This window comes from Sapajus apella, unplaced genomic scaffold (assembly GCF_009761245.1).
Source record: "Sapajus apella isolate SASKATOON/1434 unplaced genomic scaffold, GSC_monkey_1.0 scaffold59, whole genome shotgun sequence".
NCBI classification, from domain to species: Eukaryota; Metazoa; Chordata; class Mammalia; order Primates; family Cebidae; genus Sapajus; species Sapajus apella.
In genome coordinates this window covers 2,401,089-2,424,143 of record NW_022436999.1, presented here as the reverse complement: position 1 = coordinate 2,424,143, position 23,055 = coordinate 2,401,089, and the positions used below count along the sequence as shown (strand labels likewise).

At 42.3% G+C, this 23,055-nt stretch overlaps 1 protein-coding gene and 1 pseudogene across 1 annotated transcript in view; one reads left to right on the top strand and one right to left on the bottom strand.

Moving 5' to 3' along the window:
* Positions 1-23,055, bottom strand: part of MAP3K9 (mitogen-activated protein kinase kinase kinase 9) — an 86,150-nt gene that overhangs the window by 23,883 nt on the left and 39,212 nt on the right. Inside the window, 3 exon segments of the mRNA XM_032245737.1 lie at positions 934-1,109; positions 2,031-2,179; positions 13,101-13,281. Coding sequence (XP_032101628.1) covers positions 934-1,109; positions 2,031-2,179; positions 13,101-13,281 — 506 coding nt within the window.
* Positions 16,926-17,455, top strand: LOC116528501 (annotated as a pseudogene).

The following is a 23,055-nucleotide window of genomic DNA, read 5'->3' as shown; positions in this document are numbered from 1 at the left end:
ACGCCACCATGCCCAGCTAATTTTTTGTATTTTTAGTAGAGACGGGGTTTCACCATGTTGACCAGGATGGTCTCGATCTCTTGACCTCGTGATCCACCCGCCTCGGCCTCCCAAAGTGCTGGGATTACAGGCTTGAGCCACCGCGCCCGGCCCATCAAACTTTTCAAGTGGAAAAAGTGGGAAACCATAAAGCCATAAACAATTTTAGCTATCATTATTATCATATGGCTATTAACATCCCAAATTCCCATAGTGCAGAGTGAGAAAAGAAAAAAGAAATTAACCAAATCTATAAAGACTTCCCTTTTGCCCCTGGCTACATCCCTTAGATTTAGTTCTGCGCCTATATAAGCAATATAGCTGCATGTGACTGGCTTCACCTGTGTGTATACTGACTGCTAGGGGACACACTGAGGGAATGGAAAGGGGCCAATTAGGGAATGGCCACCGAAACAAAAAGACAGATCTCTGGTAGGGTAGGAGTCTCTGAACTCCCTGGTTGGTTTGGGCTTGAAATACTTTTCATAAAAACATGAAAAATGCCACACAATTTCAGACCCATGGTATTTTTAGCCGATATTCTATTTCTGATTCTGATGTCAAAAAGACACTGGAGGATGTTCTGATAACTATCCTCAAGGTTGAAGTGTCCCTGTATCAAGTTAACCTTCCTCTAGAAGTCCATTAGAGAATCATGAAATATTTCCAGAACCTCTCCTATTTCCAGCTGGCAGGGTGAGACATCCCACTGGTAACTGTTCTTCTCTGGTTCGGACAATTAAGTAGACACAATTAAGCAGGAAGGTGGGCATGCTAGAATCAGGGTGGTCAGTCAGACCCAGTCCAGAGGCCCCAGTGGATGAGGTCTACTAATTCAATGCGTATCTTTTTTCTTTTTGTTGTTGTTGTTGTTGTTGTTGTTGTTGTTTTTACCTTTTCTTTGGCCCTGAGTTGGTCAAACATCTCCTGAATCTCATGTTTCCAGTCATCCTGCAGGCAGTGGAAGGAGTCCTTGGGCATTTCAAAGAAACCAGACTCCTCTATGGTGGTTAGCTGGTCCAGGATATTCGTGAAAGATGGTCGTGAGTGGGGATCAGGGTTCCAGCAGTCTGAACAGAACATGCGGATACACAGAGAGTATGAGTGGATAGAGGCAAACATATAAGACTTAGGCTATTACATGGCCTCACTTTCCAGAAAACTACCTCTTACTCCTTCCAGAAACAGAGATCAGAACTTAGATAACCTCAAATAGAGCTCAGGAAGTAAACCAAGTTGCCCACCATTACAACCATAAAGAGTGAAAATGGAAATAAGGTGCAGCAGTTTGTTATTCATTCCATTCTGGCTGTTAATTAAGAATAAGAAAAGTGAGCCCAAAGAGTTTTCTTGTACAAAGCACTGCCATAACACAATTTACCACGCTACTACCTGATTCAAGAACAATGAGGAACCATGCCCTGGGCCTCAGTTTCCCATAAATAAACGAGTTAGCCCTTCTCCAACCACAATGGGGTGATGAGGAGGAGAGGATGAAAAGCATTCTAGTGGGAGTCAGGGAAAGTGAATTCTACCTAATCGCAGCTTAGCTACTCCCTAATGGGGCGGCCACCCATCTACTCAACTTCGCTTAGCTTTAGTTTCCTTACTTACAAAATTATGGGGTTTGACTAGATGACTTTTAGAGTTCCTTCCCCTCAGATGTTCTTCACTTCTCTTAAGGCACTCAGAGGTCCTGACATAAAAGTTGCTATATTTTCTGATTTTGCATTAGATAAGAATATGCTGAAGTAGTGCCTAGCAGGCTTTTGTTACTAATTTAACTTCTACCGTCCCTGCAGATGTGACCCGCTTGCAGCAGGGTGTGGACGTCATCTTGAAGAAGATAGTTGCCCATAGGATTCCTCCTTAGGTGACTAAAACTTTATCGCCTCTTTCAATAATCAATCTCATAGAATTGGCCAAACTCTACCCAGTGCTTATAAGAAAGCAAAGTGTCTCCAGCTTGGTTCAGACCAGGGGTTACTTACCTTCCATGAGTTTGGCAAAAGGTTCTGGGCATGTAGAAGGAATAGGAAGGGCAAGTTTGTTCATGGCCACTCCATAGGCAACTGCTAAGCCATCAATGCCTCGAAAGGGCACCTCACCAGTCAGCAACTCCCAAAGCAGCACCCCATAGCTAAGGAGAGGAAGAAGACAGAAGCCATGTAATAAACCTCAGGTACAACTTAACTCCAATAGCTCATGAGGCTTTTCTGAGCAGCCCACATTCTCCCCAACATATAGCAAGACTAATGAAATAGACATACTAATGTGATCATAAAGGGAAGCCATAAAGCCTACTAGCTAAAAGCAAAATCTCTGGAGGGAAGAACACTAGGTTTTCGAGTTTTCTTCCATACTTCCTTACCTATATGACCTTGCGCAAGGTACGCCTCTCTAAGCCTCTAATTCCTCATCTGTAAAGCACAAATAACACTATCAGTCTGGCTAGGCCACTGTTTAATTAAATGAGCTACTATAATGTTTTAATAAGTGCCCAATGGCCATGGCTCTTTTGTTATCCTTATTGTTTTTTTTGTTTTTTGAAATGGAGTTTTGCTCTGCTGTTCAGACTGGAGTGCAGTGGCGCAATCTTGGCTCACTGCAACCTCTGTCTCCCGGGTTCAAGAGATTCTGCTGCCTCCACCTCCCGAGTAGCTGGGATTACAGGAGTGCGCCACCATGTCTGGCAAATTTTTGTATTGTTAGTAGAGATGGGTTTTCACCACATTGGCCAGGCTGGTCTCTCAAACTCCTGACCTCAAGTGATCCTCCTGCCTCAGCCTCTCAAAGTGCTGGGGTTACAGGCATGAGCCACCACACCTGGCCTGTTGTCACTATTATTAATGAAATAAACTGGGAGAAAAGACAGCCTCCCAAGTATAAATTTTTTTGTTTTAAGAAAACTTCAGCTTTTGTCACAGATACATTTTTTTCCCCAAAGTGCTAGGATTAACAGATATATATATTGTTTTAGCTTTATAAAAAGCAGAGAGCTAACCACTGAAAGCAGATTTTGTTCTATAAAAGATTTCTTTAAATGCCTACTAAGTTGAATAGATTTCTGTCCCCGGATCAGTGTGAGTGGGTCCTTAACTAAGATCTTTGTCTAATTCAAAGGGAAAAGTTTCACAAGGGTAGACCATATCAGTAGAACAGGGTAGCACATCAGCTGTGAGAGCTTCAGTGTGCCCTCTCTATCTTTCAAGTCCACACAAAGAATTTCTTTTCTCGTGTCCCATGAGTCAGTGAATGTGGAGTACAAAGCTTAATGAAAGAATTAGTCTGTGAATTCACCATCAGAACCAGACACAATCACACAGCACTCGGTCCTTCCAGGAATAAGTCAAGACAAGAAACCATATGGCTATGAATAGTTAGAAGAATGGCTCTCCTTATGTTTTCAACACCAAACTCAACAATAGTTTTGCAACCAGCAACAAAGGTCACATTAATTTAAAAAATAATAATAGGCTGGGCATGGTGACTCATATCTGTAATCCCAGTACTTTGGGAGGCCGAGACAGGCGGATCACTTGAGGTCAGGAGTTCAAGACCAGCCTGGCCAACATGGTGGAACTCCATCTCTACTAAAAATACAAAAATCAGCCAGATGTGGTGGTGCATGTCTGTAATCCCAGCTACTGGGAAACTGAGGGAGGATGATTGCTTAAATGCAGGAGTCAAAGGTTGCAGTGAGCCAAGGTTGCGCCAGTGGACTCCAGCCTGGGAAATGGAGTAAGACTCTGTCTCAAAATAACTAATAATAATAATAATAATAAACCCAGTAGCTTCTTATTATGAAACCTCATATGTAAAGAATGCTGAGGTATTTTACAAAGATCACTGTGTATCTCTACAACAGTTACGATAGGTATTATCAACATTTTGCACATGAGGAAAGCAAGTTTTAGAAGTGTTTAGTAGCATATTACTAAGGGCATACACAGAGTACATCATGGTGGGCCCAGACCAATTCCCAATTTCTTCTCCCTAGAATGCCTTCTACCATTTCTCTGCTTGGTAAACTCTAATCATCTTTCAAGATCTGACTCAAATTTCTCACCATTTATTCATTCATCGGATGATGGCTTTACCCCAGTGAGGCTTTCAAATACTATCATTTTCTTTAAGCATTTTGCCAGGAAAAAACAAAAAGCCTAGTAGCCAGTTGGTCTTGACTTGTCTAGACAAGGAGACGGATTTTAGTTTGGAGGCTGATGAGAATAGTGTTGGACACTTTAGGATGCCTTTCCAACATCCCCAGGTGTTACTCAGCTGTTTGGCTGCCATGTATTGTAGTTGTTTGTCTGCCAGCCTATGGGCTCCTAAAGAGCAAGGAGAGTTGTTTTTAATCTTAGCATTCTCAGGGCCTAGCCCAAGCTCTGGTACACAGGAAACACTCATAGGTATGTGAGTGGGTGGGTGCGTGTGTACAGGAGTGAGTGCTTGGTCAGACAGTCCTGCAGGCTAGAGTAAAACCCAAACACCATCAAAACTGCACTGTTTCACTTCCTGAGAAACCTTTCATGTGACTTATCCAGGTAGTGGTCATGCTGGGGAGCCTCTACCAAGTGACCTCCAGGAACTCTCAGCCCTGCTGACCAGATTCTTAGCTCAGAGCCACTGTTATCCTCCATTGCTTGCTCTTGGAATTAATGCCCACCTCCATCCTGGAGAATAAAAACCAAAGGTCGCACAGAGCCCTTTTCTCCCAGCCAGGCAAAGACGGTTGGTATCTGGACCCTAACTACCTGGAAAGATCATAGAGTGCTTCAAAGACCCAAATATGTCCTGTTTATGTCCCTGCAACCTTTCTGTGACAGTTTTCACACTGAGCTCTAAGTGTCCTGTGAAGGTGTCTCAGACCACCTGGAAGCAGTCAGGGGTGGAGCGGAGAGGGGACTGGGACTGGCCCCGTTATCTCCAGCCAGGGCAGCTCTACTCTTACCTGGCCTGTTTCTTTGTTCGTCTGCATTCTATCCCATTTCAGGCGTTCTACAGCTAAAAGGAATGTGAGAACATAGGCAGAATGCTACCAGAGAAAGATCTAAACAGACCTGAGTCAAATGCCTGGATTTTCTTAACAGCTATGTGCCCTTAGGGAAGCAAGTTCACCTCTCCAAACCTCAGTTTCCCCATCCTGACAACAAAGACAGCAATACTGACCTTGCAGAACTGTTACAAGGAATCACTAACACCAACAACTACCCTTTGTCCAGAAATTACCATCTATGACTATCTATGGCTAGCAGCACTGTGGCTTCTTGAACAGGGCCTGAAATGAGAATGTGTCTGAGGAGGCTTATGTCGAGCTACAGTGTTGGTGACAGCTGAGGGATACTGGCATTCAGAGAAGAAGGCTTTCTGAGGCTGACTAAACTGGTTTTCCTCTGCCAATGTCCCTCTGTATTTCTACAATGGAAGGCGGGTGATATAAATGAAGACTTGGTATTCCGTTGGCAGGAAAAAAGACTGCAGAAATTAAAGAGAAATACAAGTTTACATGGATCTAAGCTCCAGGGAGAGGTGGACAGTAGGAATTTACCTGAGGTTTAGCCCACTTAGTTCCCCTCCAAAGATTAAAAGGTCAATAAGTCCTTTGACGACCATCTGCAAGCAGCCTGGAAGAACCCGCTCAGCTAAGTCACTGCCTCTGAGTCCCCACTCAGCTAAGTCATCACTGCCTCTGAGTCCCCGCTCAGCTAAGTCACTGCCTCTGAGTCCCCACTCAGCTAAGTCATCACTGCCTCTGAGTCCCCGCTCAGCTAAGTCACTGCCTGAGTCCCCGCTCAGCTAAGTCACTGCCTCTGAATTCCTCCCCACAACACAGACCCACCAGCTCCCCCAGTGCAGCCAGTAATTTCCTAAAAGTCCTCACTGCCTAACCCAATTCTCAGAGGATTTACTCTTGAGTCAATAATTAACCACCTCCCAAGGCTTGGTAATCCCTTCAACCATTTCCTAGAGTCAGAGGTGTAGGAGGGGTATTTGGTTTTTTTTTCAAAGTGAGGAAAAGTAGACAGCCACCTTTCTTGACAAAAGGCACAGCAACTTCATGCTTGTGCTGGGCCAGAGCTCTATTTCATAGTAACCTGTACCATCTCTAGATTGTCAGCTCAGCTTAGGGTCCATGCACTGAAAGGAGGGGACCAGTCTCCCTTGAATGAGGTGGGCTGAGGAATGTCTTGAACTTGGTAATTATCTGTGACCCCACATTCCACATTCCAGGAACCACACTGTTTAATAGTCTTTGGCAAAGATAATTGAACTAATGTATGTGAAAGGGCTTTGTAAACTGAAAGTAGCATGTAATTCTTTTTGTTATCAACTGAACCCTCATTCAAAATGATATTTATTAACATATATGTAATATATATATTGATAGACTTACTGACATAACAACATATTTATTAATGTGGTAATATGTTCATGCTATATTACATTCAAAAAGCAACTTACCAAACAGAGAGATCCCACTAGGGATAAGCAGACGAGCATATGAATAGGAGTAAACACACCAAAATATCAATACGCATTATCTCTATAAGTGGGTTCATGGTGATTTTCTTTTCCTGTCTCTTCTTTCTTGTTTATACATATTTTCAAATTTTTTTCTATAGAAAACATTTTACTATTGTAATTTTTTAAACTTAAAATGATTAAGAAAATGCCTCCACCTCATCCCACATCCAACAGGCAAGAAGGTCTTGTGGGACAATGCCCTCTGACTGAAACCACTGCTGTACCCACACAGCACAAAGAAAGGTAAAGATTTCAGCAATAGCCTTCTTGAGGCAGTCCCCAATCCAAGCAGATTGGGAAACTTACATAGTTGAGAATCCAGCCCTTTATCATCTCATCCTCCATCACAGCAGGAGAACTTTAGAAGCACACTCAAAAAGCAGGAAGACAAACCAGTTGGTCCTGGGCACCTGGAATAGCAGAGGCGCAGAGGCCCCCAGCCCTGGATGAGTTCCAGGAGGGGCGAGGTGTGGGGCACTCAGGCTCAGCCAGTACCTGGCACAGGGCAAGCATTCCACAAACGCTTCTTGAATGAGTCAGTGAGTTACAAGTCAGTTTGGGAAACAGCTTTGTATCAAGTTCCTAGGCATGCCCTGCCCCTCAGTGGGACACACTGCTGGGCCCTAGGCATGGTGGGCTGATCATTCAGAAAGAGGCTGCCTTAAGTGCAGGAACAAGAGCATACAGATGGTGGCATAACTATAAGCACAGATTTTCACTACACACATATCTAGTTCTAATCATAGCTTTATGTCTGCCACCTGGGTGAACTTAGGCACATGACTGAAACTGTCTGAGCCCAGTTACCTCATCTATAAAATGGAAATAATAATCCCTACTTTTGGAGATTCTTGTGAAGAATATAAAATATTTATAACATTACCACAGAACCCAGCCCTTAAGCATTTGTAGGTGGTAACAACAGTTACCAGCGTACAAGCATTGCTTTATGTATAGCACTGGGCACACATCTTCCTCTGCTAAAGGTGATAAACTATTTAGAGCTACTTAGATGGATAGGTTTGAGGAAGGAGGAATGAAGGGCCCATTTAGTGGATTATAAATTGTACCTTGAAGGAAATCCTGCAGCATAGAAGCTAAGACAGCTAGGGAGGAGGGTGAATTGTGTTTTCAAACCACGATCATCAGCCAAACTGTGTCAGGAGGCCTAAGTCCTGGGAATAAATTTAGACTAGAGAAACTAGAGACCTACTGGCAGACCATGTGGCAATATCCAAGACACATCATCCAAAGTGCTTTTGATTTGAGGTTTACCTCCAAGCAATTTCCTCTAGAGAGTAGAATAATTTTATCAGATGCCTCTCACCAAAGGCTCTTCAAGTCTACTTTTAGGATCATGGTTATAGGGCAAGACCTAGAGGTTAGTCTTATAATAAGGATACTTAGGTTAAAAGCTGAAAGGTCTTGCCCTTATTCTTTTGGTGGAGAAAAAAGTTCTGTAATGGCCTTGTCCTTCCCTATCTACCATTTCTGTCATCCTGAGAAGACTCCGTGTGGGGCATCTGTGCTTTCCCTTCCCACTGGGAACATGCTTGGATACGTGACACAACTCTGTCCAAATCATCGCCAGCAGAAACCTCTGGAGTGTGTGACAATAAAACCTGGGCAATTTCAGGGTTAGTCTGGGAGAAGAAACCTAGCAGGAATATTGGACGTAGATAACAATCATGTTGCTGAGAAGTAATGGTTTTCTATTAAGAAACGCAAGAGAAAGCTGAGTGTGACAAGTGGCTGCTTGTCCCCTCAAAGCCACTCTTCCTGCTTTTCCATAGTAAGAGCTTTAGTGGGGCACACAGTTGTCCAGCTAGAACATACATTTGTCTGCCTCCCTTGGAGCCAGGTGTGCCCACATAACCAAGTGCAGGCAAATGGGGAGTGCAGAGATGTGTACAACTTCTGGATGCTCTCCAAATTAAGATAAACTGTGCTTGACATGAATAAGCTCTCCTTCCTCTTTTACGAAAACTGTAATACACATGTAACAGTCACCCCATTTAACCATTTGGTCAAGGTCAGTGCACTGGGGGAATCTAGAAGAACCTAGGTTCCTAAAAGATCTCATGGGACACAGTTGCCCTGCCAGCCTGGACTATCTAGACTAGTTCTTGAAAGAGAATATACTTCTATCTCATTTAAGCCTCCATATCTGCAGGCCTCTTTGTAATAGCAGCTTAGCTTAATTAATGTATTAGTTAATCTCATTAGCATATGGTCAAGCAATGAAAGTGTTAAACTGAAACATGAAATTGCTGATTTTATACATCAAAAATAGCTGAGTATCAGTATACAACTCAACTTAATGAGATCAGGTCAGATAGTACAAGGAAAGTTAAACTCACTTCTTCTCATTAGCTACTTCACCCTGTAATTAGTGCATGGTAAAATAAGATTCAATATACAGATGCTACAAAACATCACTGAAAAAAGTTAAAGGAGTTCTAAATAAATGGAAAGATATCCCATGATCACGGACTGGACAACTTACTAAGATACCTATAGGGCCACGCACAGTGACTCACACCTCTAATCCCAGCACTTTGGGAGATCAAGGCAGATGAACAGCTTGAGCCCAGGAGTTCGAGACTAGCCTGGACAACATGGCGAAACCCTGTCCTTCCAAAAAATAGAAAAAGTGGAGCATGCCTGCAGCTCCAGCTACTTAGGAGGCTGAGGCAGGAGGATCAACTGAGCCTAGGAGGTCAAAGCTGTGGCGAGCCATAATCACACCACTGCACTCCAGCTCAAGCAAGAATGAGACTCTGTCTGGGGCGGGGGGCAGGGAGGAAGATGTCAATGGTCCACAAAGCTACAGATTTGATGCAATTCCCATCAAAATCCCAGCCATCTATTTTGTAGAAATTAACAAAATTATCCCAAGATTTATTAAATGCAAAGGACTCAGAATAGCCAAAACAATCTTCAAAAGAACAAAGTTGGAATCGCATCTCCTAATTTCAAAATTTACCACAAAGTCATACCAATTAAGAAAGGGTGGGGGCCGGGCGCGGTGGCTCACGCCTGTAATCCCAGCACTTTGGGAGGCCGAGGGGGGTGGATCACAAGGTCAAGAGATCGAGACCATCCTGGTCAACATGGTGAAGCCCTGTCTCTACTAAAAATACAAAAAATTAGCTGGGCATGGTGGCACGTGCCTGTAATCCCAGCTACTCAGGAGGCTGAGGCAGGAGAATTGCCTGAACCCAGGAGGCGGAGGTTGCGGTGAGCCGAGATTGCGCCATTGCACTCCAGCCTGGGTAACAAGAGCGAAACTCCGTCTCAAGAAAAAAAAGAAAGGGTGGTATTGGCATAAGGACAGATATAGATTAATGGAGTGGAACCGAGAATCTAGAAATAAACCTTCATATTTCTCGTAAATTGACATTTGATAAAAGTGACCAGACAAATAATTTGACGGGAAAAAATAGTCTTTTCAATAAATGGGGCCAGAATAACTGAATAGCCACATGAAAAATAATGAAGTTGGACCCCTACTTCACACCACATACAAAAATTAAGTCAAAATGGATCAGAGACATAAATGTAAGAGCTAGATTATAAAACTCTTAGAAAAAAAAATTTAGATGTGTAAGTCTTCATGACTTTGGATTAGGCAATGCTTTTTAGATATGACACAGATGACAAAGTAAACAGACATCATCAAAATTAAGAACACTGTTTCAAAGACTAGCCCTAAGAAAGTGGAAAAACAATCTACAGAATGGAAAAAAATATTTGCAAATCATTTTTCTGACAAGAGAATAGAAAGAACTCTTTCAGCTCAACAATAAAAAGACAAGTATATCCGAGTCACAGCACCCCCAAAAAAAATTAAAAAAAAAAAAAGAAAATTAAAAAAAAAGACAAATATTCTAATTTTTAAATTGGCAAAGGATTTGAACAGACATTTGTTCAGGTTCAAAGATATAATTAGTCAATAAGTACATGAGAAGATACTCAACATCATTAGTCATTTAGTGAAATGCAAATAGAAATCACAATAAAATACTATTTCCCATCCACAAGGATGGACATGGTAACTCTTCTTAAAAACACAGATAATAACAAGTATTGGAAAGATGTAGTGAAACTGGAACATTCATACATTGGTAATGGGAATATAATAAAATGGTATAGTTATGATGAAAAAGTTTGGTGGTTCCTCAAAAAGTTAAACACAGAACTGCTACATGATTAGCAATTTCACTCCTAGATATAGATCCAAGAAAACTGAAAAAATATGCTTACACAAAAGCTTGTGTTGTACACTAGTGTCCACAGTAGCATTATTCATAACAGCCAAAAAGCAAAACCCCCCAAATGCCCGTCAACTGACGAATGGATAAACAAATATGGTCTATCCATACAATGGAATATTAGTAAGCCTTTTTTTCTTTTTTATTAAAGCAATTAATTCAAGATATTAAGCCTTAAAAAAGAAATTAAATTCTGATACAAGATACAACATGGACGAACCTCGAAAACATTATGCTAAATGAAAAAAGCCTAGTCACAAAAGACCACACATGGTATGATTCCATTTCTGTGAAAAGTCCAGAATAAGCAAATTCATACAGATAGAAAGTAAATTAGTGTTTGCTAGGGAGTAGAAGGAAGAAGGATTAGGAAATGACTGATAATACATATGGGGCTTCTTTTTGGGGTAATAAAAAATGTTCTGGAAATTGGCCAGGCACGGTGGCTCACGCCTATAATCCCAGCACTTTGGGAGGCTAAGGTAGGCAGATCAGTTGAGGTCAGGAGTTCGAGACCAGCCTGACCAACACAGCAAACTCCCATCTCTGCTAAAAATATAAAAATTAGCCAGGCATGGTGGCGTGCACCTATAATCCCAGCTACTTGGGAGGCTGAGGCAGAAGAATCGCTTGAACCTGGGAGGCAGAGGTGGCAGTGAGTTGAGATTGTGCCACCGCACTCCAGCTTGGGAGATAGAGTGAGGCTCCAACTCAAAAAAAAAAAAAGTTCTGGAAATAGAAAGTGGTTGTAATGGGCTGAATGGTGACGCTTAAAGCTATGTCCATGTCCTAATACCCAGAATCCTTATTTGAATCATTATCTCCACTACGGTCTCTGGAGGGTGTGGCCTTGCCCATATCACTTTCAAGCTTCTGGTCTCCAAACTACAAAAGCATGTACTTTGTTGCTTTAAGCCACTAGGTTCAGTAATTTGCTATAGCAGCCCTAGGAAACTAATAACAAGTGACCCATACACACCTTTTAAATATACTAAAAACCATTGACTTACATGCTTATTTACTTCTTGAGATAGGGTCTCACTGTCACCAAGGCTGAAGTGCAATGGTGCAATCACAGTTCACTGCAGCCTCAACCTCCCAGGCTCAGGTAATCCTCCCATCTCAGCCTCCTGAGTAGCTGGGACTACAGGTGCATGCCACCATACCTGGCTGATTTTTAAATTTTTTGTAGAGATGGGGGTCTCACTACGTTGCCCAGGTTGGTCCAAACTCCTGGGCCCAAGAGATCTTCCCACTGTAACCTCCCAAAGTCCTGGGATTACAGGTATGAGCCACTGTATATGGCCAACTTATACACTCTAAAGTGTACAAAGGATGAGCTTTACGGTATGTGAATAATAGCTCAAGATGAATAATAGCTCAATAAATATTTTTAAATTATTTAAAATACACACGCACACGCGCACACACACAGAAGCTCACTTTACAACACGTCAGGACAATAACTCCATGGACTGATATACAGTGATAAGCTTCAATCCTTTCTTTTGTATACCAAGGTGATGCTACTGTCTCACAGCCATGACGACATATACCGGGTAGCTGCTCATCCTTCCTCAGCTGGGCAAATCTTTAGACCTATTTCCTTGCAACCTTTTGGGCTCATATTTACTAGGAGGATGGCTGGTCATTTCTAGTCTATGGCTCTGCAGTTCTGGGTACATACTTGGGAACTGTTTTTTCCCATTTCTGGGTCAATGTCAACAGATAGAACATTGACTGAAAGATTAACTGGATACCTGGAAAAGATAATTTTAGGCCAACAAGAGAAAGAGATTGCACAAAGAATAGTCATTGGTTCAGGAGCTTAAAGTAAGGACATTGGGTCAATCCCCTTCCCAAGTTCAGCAGTAACAGCCACGAAAGCCTAGCACTGTTGCTGAGCAAGCCAGGCTGATCCTCACGAAGATCTCCAGAAGGGACTGAGTATCCTTCCCATCTTACAGGGCAGAGATGGGAGTACATGTTGCCCCTGGAATCTATTGGCCTTTCCTAGGGAGCAGTCACCAGCACAAAGCGGCCTACGTATAACACTTGAGGGATTTTTTTTGGTAGATGAAAGCATTAGAAACTGTCCCCTGGCAACATGGGAATTAGCATAGATGACTCTGGGGGGACGTCACTTAGACCTATTTTGGGTGCCGGGGTTTCTATGTAACCTCAATTCTCCAAGTCTTGAAATGTATGTGCCACCAAGAAGGACCTGGGAAATGCTGTCCTTGCCCCTGTGGACCTTACCTCCACACGTCACTGCCTTTGGAAAACATGGAGGCCCGGATGACTTCAGGTGCCATCCAAGCGTACGTCCCTGCTGCACTCATCTTGGTGGTTCGGTGCCATTCTCGAGCCAGGCCAAAATCAGTGATCTTCAGAATCTTGTTGCTCAGGTCTCCATTCTCCACCTTCTGGAGGATCAATACTGGGCAAGGAAAGGAATATAGAGAAACCAGAGTCTGCATTAATCACAGGGAAACCACAGAACAGAATTCTCTGCCATCCTCCTGGCCTCCCCTGTGGGCTCCAGCATTTAACTGCCATGGATTGATGGTCAGAGCCATCATTTCTTAAACACCTACAGTGTATCCATTTTTGTACCACCCATTTTATAGCCAGTATCTCTACTTCTCACAACAACTTACAAGACAGGTACTACTACCATCTCTGTTTTACTGATGAAGAAACTAAGATACACACAGCACTGTTAAAAAAAATTCCTAGCTGGGCATGGCGGCTCACACCTGTATTCCCAGCATTTTGGGAGGCCGAGGCAGGTGGATCACCTGAGATTAGGAGTTCAACACCTGCCTGGCCAACATGGTGAAACCCCGCCTCTACTAAAAATACAAAAAATTTAGCTGGGAATGGTGGTGCACGACAGTGGCTCTGAACAATTGTGTCCTGAAATACTGGTATCTACCAAGCACCTGTTACTACTAATCATTAAAGCAGCAAAGCCTGTGAAAGCCTTATTTTTTGTAGACCTTTTTAAAAGCTGAAATCCAAATAACATAAAATTAACCATTTCAAAGTGAAGAATTTAGTGGTATTGAGTACATTCACAGTGTTGTACAACCACCACCTGTCTAGTTCTAAAACATTTTCATCAACCCAAAAGGAAACTCTGTGCCCATTAAGCAATTATTCCCCATTTCCCCTCCTCCCAACCCCTAGCAACCACCAATCTCCTTTGTCTTTATGGTTTTACCTATTCTGAATACTTCATATAAATGCAATCACACAATGTGTGACACATCTGCTTATTTCACTGAACATGTTTTCAAGGGTCATTCACATTATAGCTTATATCAGTACTTCATTCCTCTTTATGGGTGAATAATATTCCATTGTACGTACGTACTACAGTTTGTTTATCCTTTTGTTCACTGATAGACACATGGGTTGTTTCTACTTTCTGGCTACTGTGACTAGTGTGTATGAACATGTGTATACCTATATATGTATACTTGCTGTCATTTGAGGGGTATGTACCTAGGAGGTGATTTGCTGGATCACGTGGAAATTCATGCTTATCTTTTTAAGGAACCACAGAGTTGTTCTCACAGCAGCTGAACCATTTTACATGTCCACAAGCAGACTATGGGGGTTCCAGTTTCTCCACATCTTCACCAACACTTGTTATTTTCCTTATTATTGATATTCTTACTGCCATCCTAGTGCATGTGACATGGTAACTCAACGTGGTTTGGGTTTGCATTTCCCTAAAGACCAAGGATACTGAACATCTTCTCATGAGCTTGTTGTCCATTTGCATATCTTCTTTGGAGAAATGTCTATTCAGGCCTTTGCCCATTTTTAAAGTGGATGGTTTGTCTTTTTATTTTTTAAAACTTTTATTAATTAATTAATTTATTTTTTGAGACAGAGTCTCACTATGTTGCCCAGGCTGGAGTGCAATGGCGCAATCTCGACTCACTGCAACCTCCACCTCCTGGGTTCAAGGGATTCTCCTGCTTCGGCCTCCCGAGTAGCTGGGATTACAGGCACGTGCCACCACACCTGGCTAATTTTTGTATTTTTAGTAGAGACGGGGTTTTACCACCTTGGTCAGGCTGGTCTCAAACTCTTGACCTTGTGATCCACCCACCTCGGCCTCCCAAAGTGCTGGGATTACAGGCGTGAGCCACCTCGCCTGGCTTGTCTTTTTATTAATGAATTATATGAGCTCTTCATATATTCTGATACTAGACCCTTTTCAGATACACGACTTGCAACTATTTCCCCCATTCTGTTGGCTGTCTTTTCACTTACTTGATACTTTTGATGCACCCAAGTTTTTAATTTAGAGGAAGTCCACTTTATTTTTTTAATTTATTGCTCATACTTTTGGTGTAATATCTAAGAATCCATTAATAAATTCAAGATCATGAAGATTTAATTCTATTTTTTCTTCCAAAACTTTTATGGTTTCAGCTGTTATATTTAGGTCATGGATCCATCTTTAATTTCTGCATATAATACGAGATAGGGGCCCAACTCCATTATTTTGCATGTGGCTATGCAGTTGTCCCAGCACCATTTGTTTAAAGAGGAAAGCTTTAAAACACCGAGTGGGGAGCAATTATCTCCCAACATGCTTTCCTGTGTGGAAGAGAAAGCTTATAGTCAAAGCAGTTTACGTATTTGTACCACTGCAGGGAGCCCACTATAAACTTCTACCGCTGACAAACAGCTGAGACAATAACAAATTGTCATGCTTTCACATCCTGAAAAGTTTAAGAATGCTTTATCAAATTCTGGTGAAGTCCATGAGAGTGGATTGTGTAAACCTCACCTCTCCTGTCGGGCAATGGCAAAGATAGTCATGCACCGCATAATGATGTTTTTAGTCAATGACAGGCCACATACATGACAGCAGTACCATAAGACATAATAGGGCTAAAAACTCCCTATCACCTAGTGATGATGGCAGCTGTCACGATGTCATAGCACCATGTATTCTCATGTGTCTGTGGTGATGCTGCTGTAAACAAGCTTACTGTGTGGCCAGTTGTATAACAGCATAGCACATGCAGTTACGTACCATACATAATACTTGATAATGCTAATACACAACTATATTAGTGGTTTATGTATTTCCTTTTTTTTTTTTTTTGAGACAAGGTCTCACTCTGTCACTCAGGCTGGCATGTAATGGTACAGTCATAGCTCAATGCAGCCTCAATCTCCTGGGCTCAGGTGATTCTCCCACCTCAGCCTCCTGAGTAGCTGAGACTATAGGTGTGTGCCACCATGCCTGGCTAATTATTTTAGTTTTTGTAGAGAAGGGGGTCTCAGTTCATGGTCCAGGCCTGTCTCAAGCTCCTGGGCTCAAGCGACCCTCCCACCTCAGCCTCCCAAATGGCTGGGATTACTAGCAGAAGCCACTGTGCCCGGCCAGCATACTATACTTTTTATCATTATTTTAGAGTGCACTCCTTCTACTTATGTAAAAAAAAAAAAAAAAAAAAAAAAAAGTTAACTGTAAAACAGCATCAGGCAGGTTCTTCCGGAAGTATTTCAGAAGAAAGCATTGTTATTATAGGAGATAATAGCTCCAGGTGTGTTTTGCCCCTTCCAGTGGAATAAGATGCGGAGGTGGAAGACCACGATATTGATGATCTTGACCCTGTGTAGAACAAGGCTAAAGTGTGTGTTTCCATCTTAGTTTTTAACAAAAAAGTTTAAAATGTAAAAACAACAACAAAAATGCATGTTAAAAAAAAAAAAAAAAAAGTAGGCTGAGGGCAGTGGCTCATGCTTGTAATCCCGGCAATCTGGGAGGCCAAAGTGGGAGGATTGCTTGAGCCCAGGAGCTAGAGACCAGCCTGGGAAACATAATGAAATCCTGTCTCTACAAAGATATTGAAAAATTAGTCAGGTATGGTGGTGTATGCCTTTAGTCCAGCTACTCAGGAGGCTGAGGTGGAAGGATCACTTAAGCCTGGGAAGTCAAAGCAGCAGTCAGCCGTGGTCATAACACTGTACTTAAATCTGGGTGGCAGAGTGAGACCTCTCTCTCAAAAAAAAAAAAAAAAAAAAGTAATATATGAAAAAAGTTCATAGAATAAAGATAAAAGAAAATGTTTCCCTTTCCTGTTGCAAGGCGAGAGCTGCGCGAGGTGAGTGTCTTGGATGCTGTTTCTGGTTTTCATCATACAGACAGACCAGCCCTTCTGCAAAGATGGTCAACGTACATAAAACCTGAAGAACCTTCTGTAAGAAGTGTGGCAAGCATCAGCCTCACAAAGTGACACAGTATAAGAAGGGCAAGAATTCCTTGTGTGCCCAGGGAAAGAGGCGCTATGATCGGAAGCAGAGTGACTATGGTGGGCAGACAAAGCCAATTTTCCGGAAGAAGGCTAAGACCACAAAGAAGATTGTGCTCCGGCTGGAATGTGTTGAGCCTAACTGCAGATCCACGAGGATGCTGGCCATTAAGAGATGCAAGCATTTTCAACTGGGAGGAGATAAAAAGAGAAAGGGCCAAGTGATCCAGTTCTAAACTTGGGGATTTTTTCTTTTAACATTGGAAAGAAACTGTTGAAGCCATAGAAAAATTACCTGTTGGAAAATAAATACAGTGATATTCTTACTCAAAAAAAAAAAAAGAAAATGTTTTTGTACAACTCTACAGTGTGTTTGTTAAGTTCTATCATTACAAAAGAGTTAAGAAGTAAACAATTTTTGTTTATAAAGTAAAAAAGTTACAGCAAATTAAGATTAATTTATTATTGAAGAAAGAAAATTTTGGCGGGCACAGTAGCTCAGGCCTGTAATCCACTTTGGGAGGCCAAGGCAGGAGGATCACTTGAGGTCAGCAGTTCAAGACCAGCCTGGCCAACATAGCAAAAACCCATCTCTACAAAAACTACAAAAAATTAGCTGGGTGTGGTGGCATGTGCCTAGTCTAGCTATTCAGGAGGCTGAGGCAGAAGAATCATTTGAACCTGGGAGGCAGAGGTTGCAGTGAACCACAATTATGCCTTACGCTGGGTGACAGAGTAAGAATCTGTCTAAAAAAATGAATTTTCGTTATAAATTTAGTGTAGCCTAAGCATACAATGTTTATGAAGTCTATGGTGGTGTACCACATGAAGACTTATGTCCTAAGTCTTCACATTCACTCACCACTCAGCTCAACCAGAGCAAAGTCCAATCCTATAAGCTCCATTCATAGTGAGTGTTCTATAAGAGTAAATTTTTTTATTCTTATATTTTTACTGAATTTTTTCTATGTATAGATACATTTAGATGCACAAATTCTTACCACTGCATTACAATTGTCTACAATATTCAGTATAGTAACACTGGAAACAACAGACTACACCAGAGTGTCCAATCTTTTGGCTTCCCTGGACCATATTGGAAGAAATGTCTTGGGCCACACATAAAATACACTAACAACAGCTGAGGAGCTTAAAAAAAAAAAAAAAAAGCAAAAAAGCTGTTCTGGGCCACATGCAGGACAAGCTTGGGCTACACCATATAGCCCAGGTGTGCAGTATAAGAACACTCTAATGTTTGCACAATCATGAAACTGCCTAATGATTTCTCAGAACGTATCCCTGCTGTTAAGTGATGTGTAACTGAGAAGAACAAGTCCAGGCCTAAGGCAACGGGGGCCTGGCCAGGCAGGGGAACAGAGAGGAAAAGATACATTGGAACTAAAGACCTAGTGATTAACCAGATGTAGGGGCTTGATGGAGAAGGAAGACATCTCCAGCCTTTCAGGTTTGGGTGACAAGCAGAAGACCAGTGGTGCCCCCGAATGGAAAGTGGAGAGAAAAAGCCCATTTGAGGACGCCAAGTTTAGTTCTGGACATAATGCATCCAGGATGGTAGCAACAAGAGTCAGTATGGAATAGGAAAAGAGAGCGGACGATTTCAATCCTAGGCCTGACACTCTCATTGTGACCCTGGACAAATCTCTTAAACTCTGAACCTCAATTCCTGCTTCTACAAAATGGGGATAAAGATTAAAGGCAATACAGAAATGATGCAACCAGTAGAGTACCTGGCACTCAGAACACTATAGCTATTATTATAATTAGGTATCCTGTACATAAACGGAAACCACAGGGTTCAGTGCTCAAGGGACTGACACGAAGGCCTGGCAGTCCCTGACACACAATAACCATGCAATATGTTTTTGCTGTATAAATAAATGGAATGTTTGATTAGTAATGACACTACTCATTATGGATCACTTACTATGTAGGGGCACGATGCTGTTTATGTCCATCGCCTTTGTTAATCCTTAAATCAAACCTAAGTAGTAGGTGTAATTATTTTTCCCCATTTTATGCACTCCAAATCAGACACAGAAAGGTTGGCAGTTGCCCAGTCAGTGAGGGATGGGAATGGGTATCAGATCCAGATCTGTCTGACTTCGGAGTGACATTCTTCACCTCTGTGCCATGCTGTACAAAGGTCAAAAGGAACTCCTATGTGTCTTTAAGCCCTGCCTCCATTTCTGCCTAACCCCTAAAGCTGTCACTGATCAAAGGGCAGTATACCCTGCACTTCTTTTTCCTGACTTCTTCCTTCAGCAACCAAATACCACACCATCTAACAATATGTGCACTTCCAATCATTCCCGACTGCTGCATATATATGGATCTCATCATTTCCACAAGTGTATGATAGAGTATGACTCCTAAAAAGTGAAACCTCATTCTTTTCCTTCCGGAACCTATGCCATGTCCCCTCCAGGAACCAAACATAGGACAAGACTCTCTGAAACAACACATCCCGGCTGGGCAGTGGTTCATGCCTACAATCCCAGCACTTTGGGAGGTCGAGGTGGGTGGATCACCTGAGGTCAGGAGTTCGAGGCCAGCCTGGCCAACATAGTGAAACCCCATCTCTACTAAAAATAAAAAAATTAGCCAGGTGTGGTGGCACACACCTGTAGTCCTAGCTAGCTACTTGAGAGGTTGGGGCAGAAGAATCACTTGAACCCATGAGGTGGAGGCTACAGTGAGCCAAGATCACACCACTGCACTCCAGCCTGGTGACAGAGTGAGACGTCGTCTCAAAAAAAAAAAAAGAACTCATCTCTTGCTGGTCACATACTTGACTAATGGGATATCTGCGCATCTTCTAAAACTATCCATTTCCGGCCAGGTGCGGTGGCTCAAGCCTGTAATCCCAGCACTTTGGGAGGCCGAGGCGGGTGGATCACGAGGTCAACAGATCGAGACCATCCTGGTCAACGTGGTGAAACCCCGTCTCTACTAAAAATACAAAAAATTAGCTGGGCATGGTGGTGCGTGCCTGTAATCCCAGCTACTCAGGAGGCTGAGGCAGGAGAATTGCCTGAACCCAGGAGGCGGAGGTTGCGGTGAGCCGAGATCGCGCCATTGCACTCCAGCCTGGGCAACAAGAGCGAAACTCCGTCTCAAAAAAAAAAAAAAAAAAACTATCCATTTCCCCATCTTATTGTTGCCAGGTATTGGGGCAGGGGGTGGAGAGGAATTGAGAGGAGACTAGAGAAAGAGTAATACCTCAGCCAGGGGTTCACCAGTGACTAACACACCCAGTTGGTGCCAGGTGGGGTAGGGGACACACAGAGAAAGATAACCTGAAGACGCTTAGCTTATCTCAGTGGACTTTCCCCTTCTATAAGGAAAGATAACATGACAAAAGTGAATATCAGGTCAGGTAGGGTCTCACTCTATTGCCCAGCATGGAGTGCAGTGGCACAATCATAGCTCACTGTAACCTCAAACTACTGGGCTCAAGCGTTCTTCCACCTCAGCATTCCAAGTAGCCAGGACTATAGGTGTGCACTACCATGCCCAGCTAATTTTTTATTTTTTGTAGAGACGGCTTGGTCTTGAGCTCCTAGCCTAAAGCAATACTCCTGCCTCGGCTTCCCAAACACTGGAATTACAGAAGTGAGCCACTGTGCCTGGTACAAAGACATCATTCTTGATTATTTCCCAATTAGGACACCACCTATATATACCACTTAATATAATTATTTTAAAAAAACTTTATGGGCATAAAAAAAATAGAATAAGACCTAGTATTTGATAGCACAATTGGGTAGCTATAGTCAAAATGATTTAATTATACATTTAAAAATAACTAAAAGTATAATCAAAGGACAAATGTTTGAGCGGCCCCATTTTCCATGATGTGATTATCACACACCTGTATCAAAATATCTCAGGTACCCCGTAAACATATATACCTACAATGTACCCACAAAATTAGAAATTAAAAAAAAAATTAATTACTTAAAGAAGAAATTTTATATCACTATTGTAAATTGGAAAGCCAAAAATTCTCCTAACACTGAGTAACCTGTACAAACAAATAAAATGAAACAAAAATAAATGGTGTATTAGCAGACCCGCATATGGTCAAAGTGCTGAGCCTAAGGCCTGCCTTCTCTGCTTGAGAAGAAAGACTGGAAGTGTTAGACAGGAATTATAGACCAAGAGCCCCAAAATGAATGTTGATCCTCCATGTATACAAAGAGGTTGAATGACTTTCTTTGGGATTCAATGTTGCTTAATGCAGGCCACTTAAAACCGTCTCAAGGCCATCCTATTAGGAGGTCAGCCGGAGAAATGGGAGTGTCTTGCCACAAAAGGCTTTGTGAGTCTGACCTAATATTGTTTAGCTGAGGCTAGACTCTCAAAACTTGGCACCACTGAGGAGACTTTCCCATTAGGTCCTAATGGTAAACTTAGCGTTGGTTGATGATCTACATCATTTTCAGATTTCTTATTTATTATTCATCTCCATTAGTACAAGGGGCTCCGATTTGCTAAATGCTCACCTTGGTGCCAACGCTCATGTCCTCAGGCCTGCATTTGGCTTAGATAATTTGGCCCCATCTCTCCTAGATTAGGTAATTCAGCTAATTTGGTTTTGAGGGTTACGTTTTGTTTTATTTGTTAAAGTTTATTGTTAAATGTATTATACACATAGAAGAGTACATTAAAATGTATACATGTAATATGTACAAATGTATATATGGCTGGGAGTGGTGGTGCACACCTGTAGTCCCAGCTATTTGGGAGGCTGGGGCAGCAGAATGGCTTGAGCCCAGGAATTCGAGGCTGTAGTACACTATGTGTGTGCCTGTGAATAGCCACTGCACTCCGATCTGGGTAACACAGCGAAACCCCATTTCTAAAACTAAAAAATGTACATATGCTTTAAAGAACATAACATGAAAGCCCACATAACCCCATCCAGTCCCTTTGGAAGTTCCATGTGTCTCTTTCCACCCCCCACCCTTCCTCTCTCCCCAAGCATCTGACAACTTTGACTTCTGTTATTCATTTCTTTACTTCTCTTTATGATTTTACCATCTATGTACACATTTCTAAATAAGACAATGTTTAGTTTTGAAAAAGTGAGTGGCAAACAAAAAACTAAGCTATGTGTCCTACCCTCCTAGGGCTGCCATAACAAATTAACACAAACTGGGTGGCTTAGAACAAAAGAAATTATTGTCTTACAGTTCTGGAGGTTAGAAGTCCAAAATCAAGGTGTTGGCAGGACCATCTCCCTTCAAAGGTTCTAGGGAAGGATCCTTCTTTGACCCTTCTAGTTTCTGGCAGCTGCCAGTAGTTTTTAGCACCCCTTGGCTTGCAGCAGTGTTAAGTCCAATCTCCGCCTCCATCTTCACATGGCCATCTTCCCTTTGTGTGTCTGTCTGCATCTTCATCTAACATTCTCCTCTTTGTCTATGTCTCCTTATAAGGACACTGGTCACTGGATTAGGGCCCATCCTAATCCAGTATGACCTCATCTTAACTTGACTACATCCGCGAAGACCATATTTCCAAATTTCACAGGTTAGGACTTCAGCATATTGTTTGTGTGAAGGGTTGCAGGGTACACTATTCCACCCACACCACAGAGGGGTAAAAATACTGCCTTTGCTAAATGAAGCCTTCCCGAAGGAAATAAGCTAAACAGTCTCTGGTCATGGTCCCATGGAACTTATAAGAGCCCTTCCTAAGAAAATTGATAGGAAAGATCATGAACAAGTCTTAGAAACACAGGGCAGGTCACCACAATGGGGGCATCTGGTGGTACAGGTCAGGGTGATTGGGACTCTTCTGTATTTGTATTTTCTTATTTTCTCTTTCTTTCTTGATTGGGATTCTTCTGCATTCTGTTTCCTTCCTTCCTTCCTTCCTTCCTTCCTTCCTTCCTTCCTTCCTTC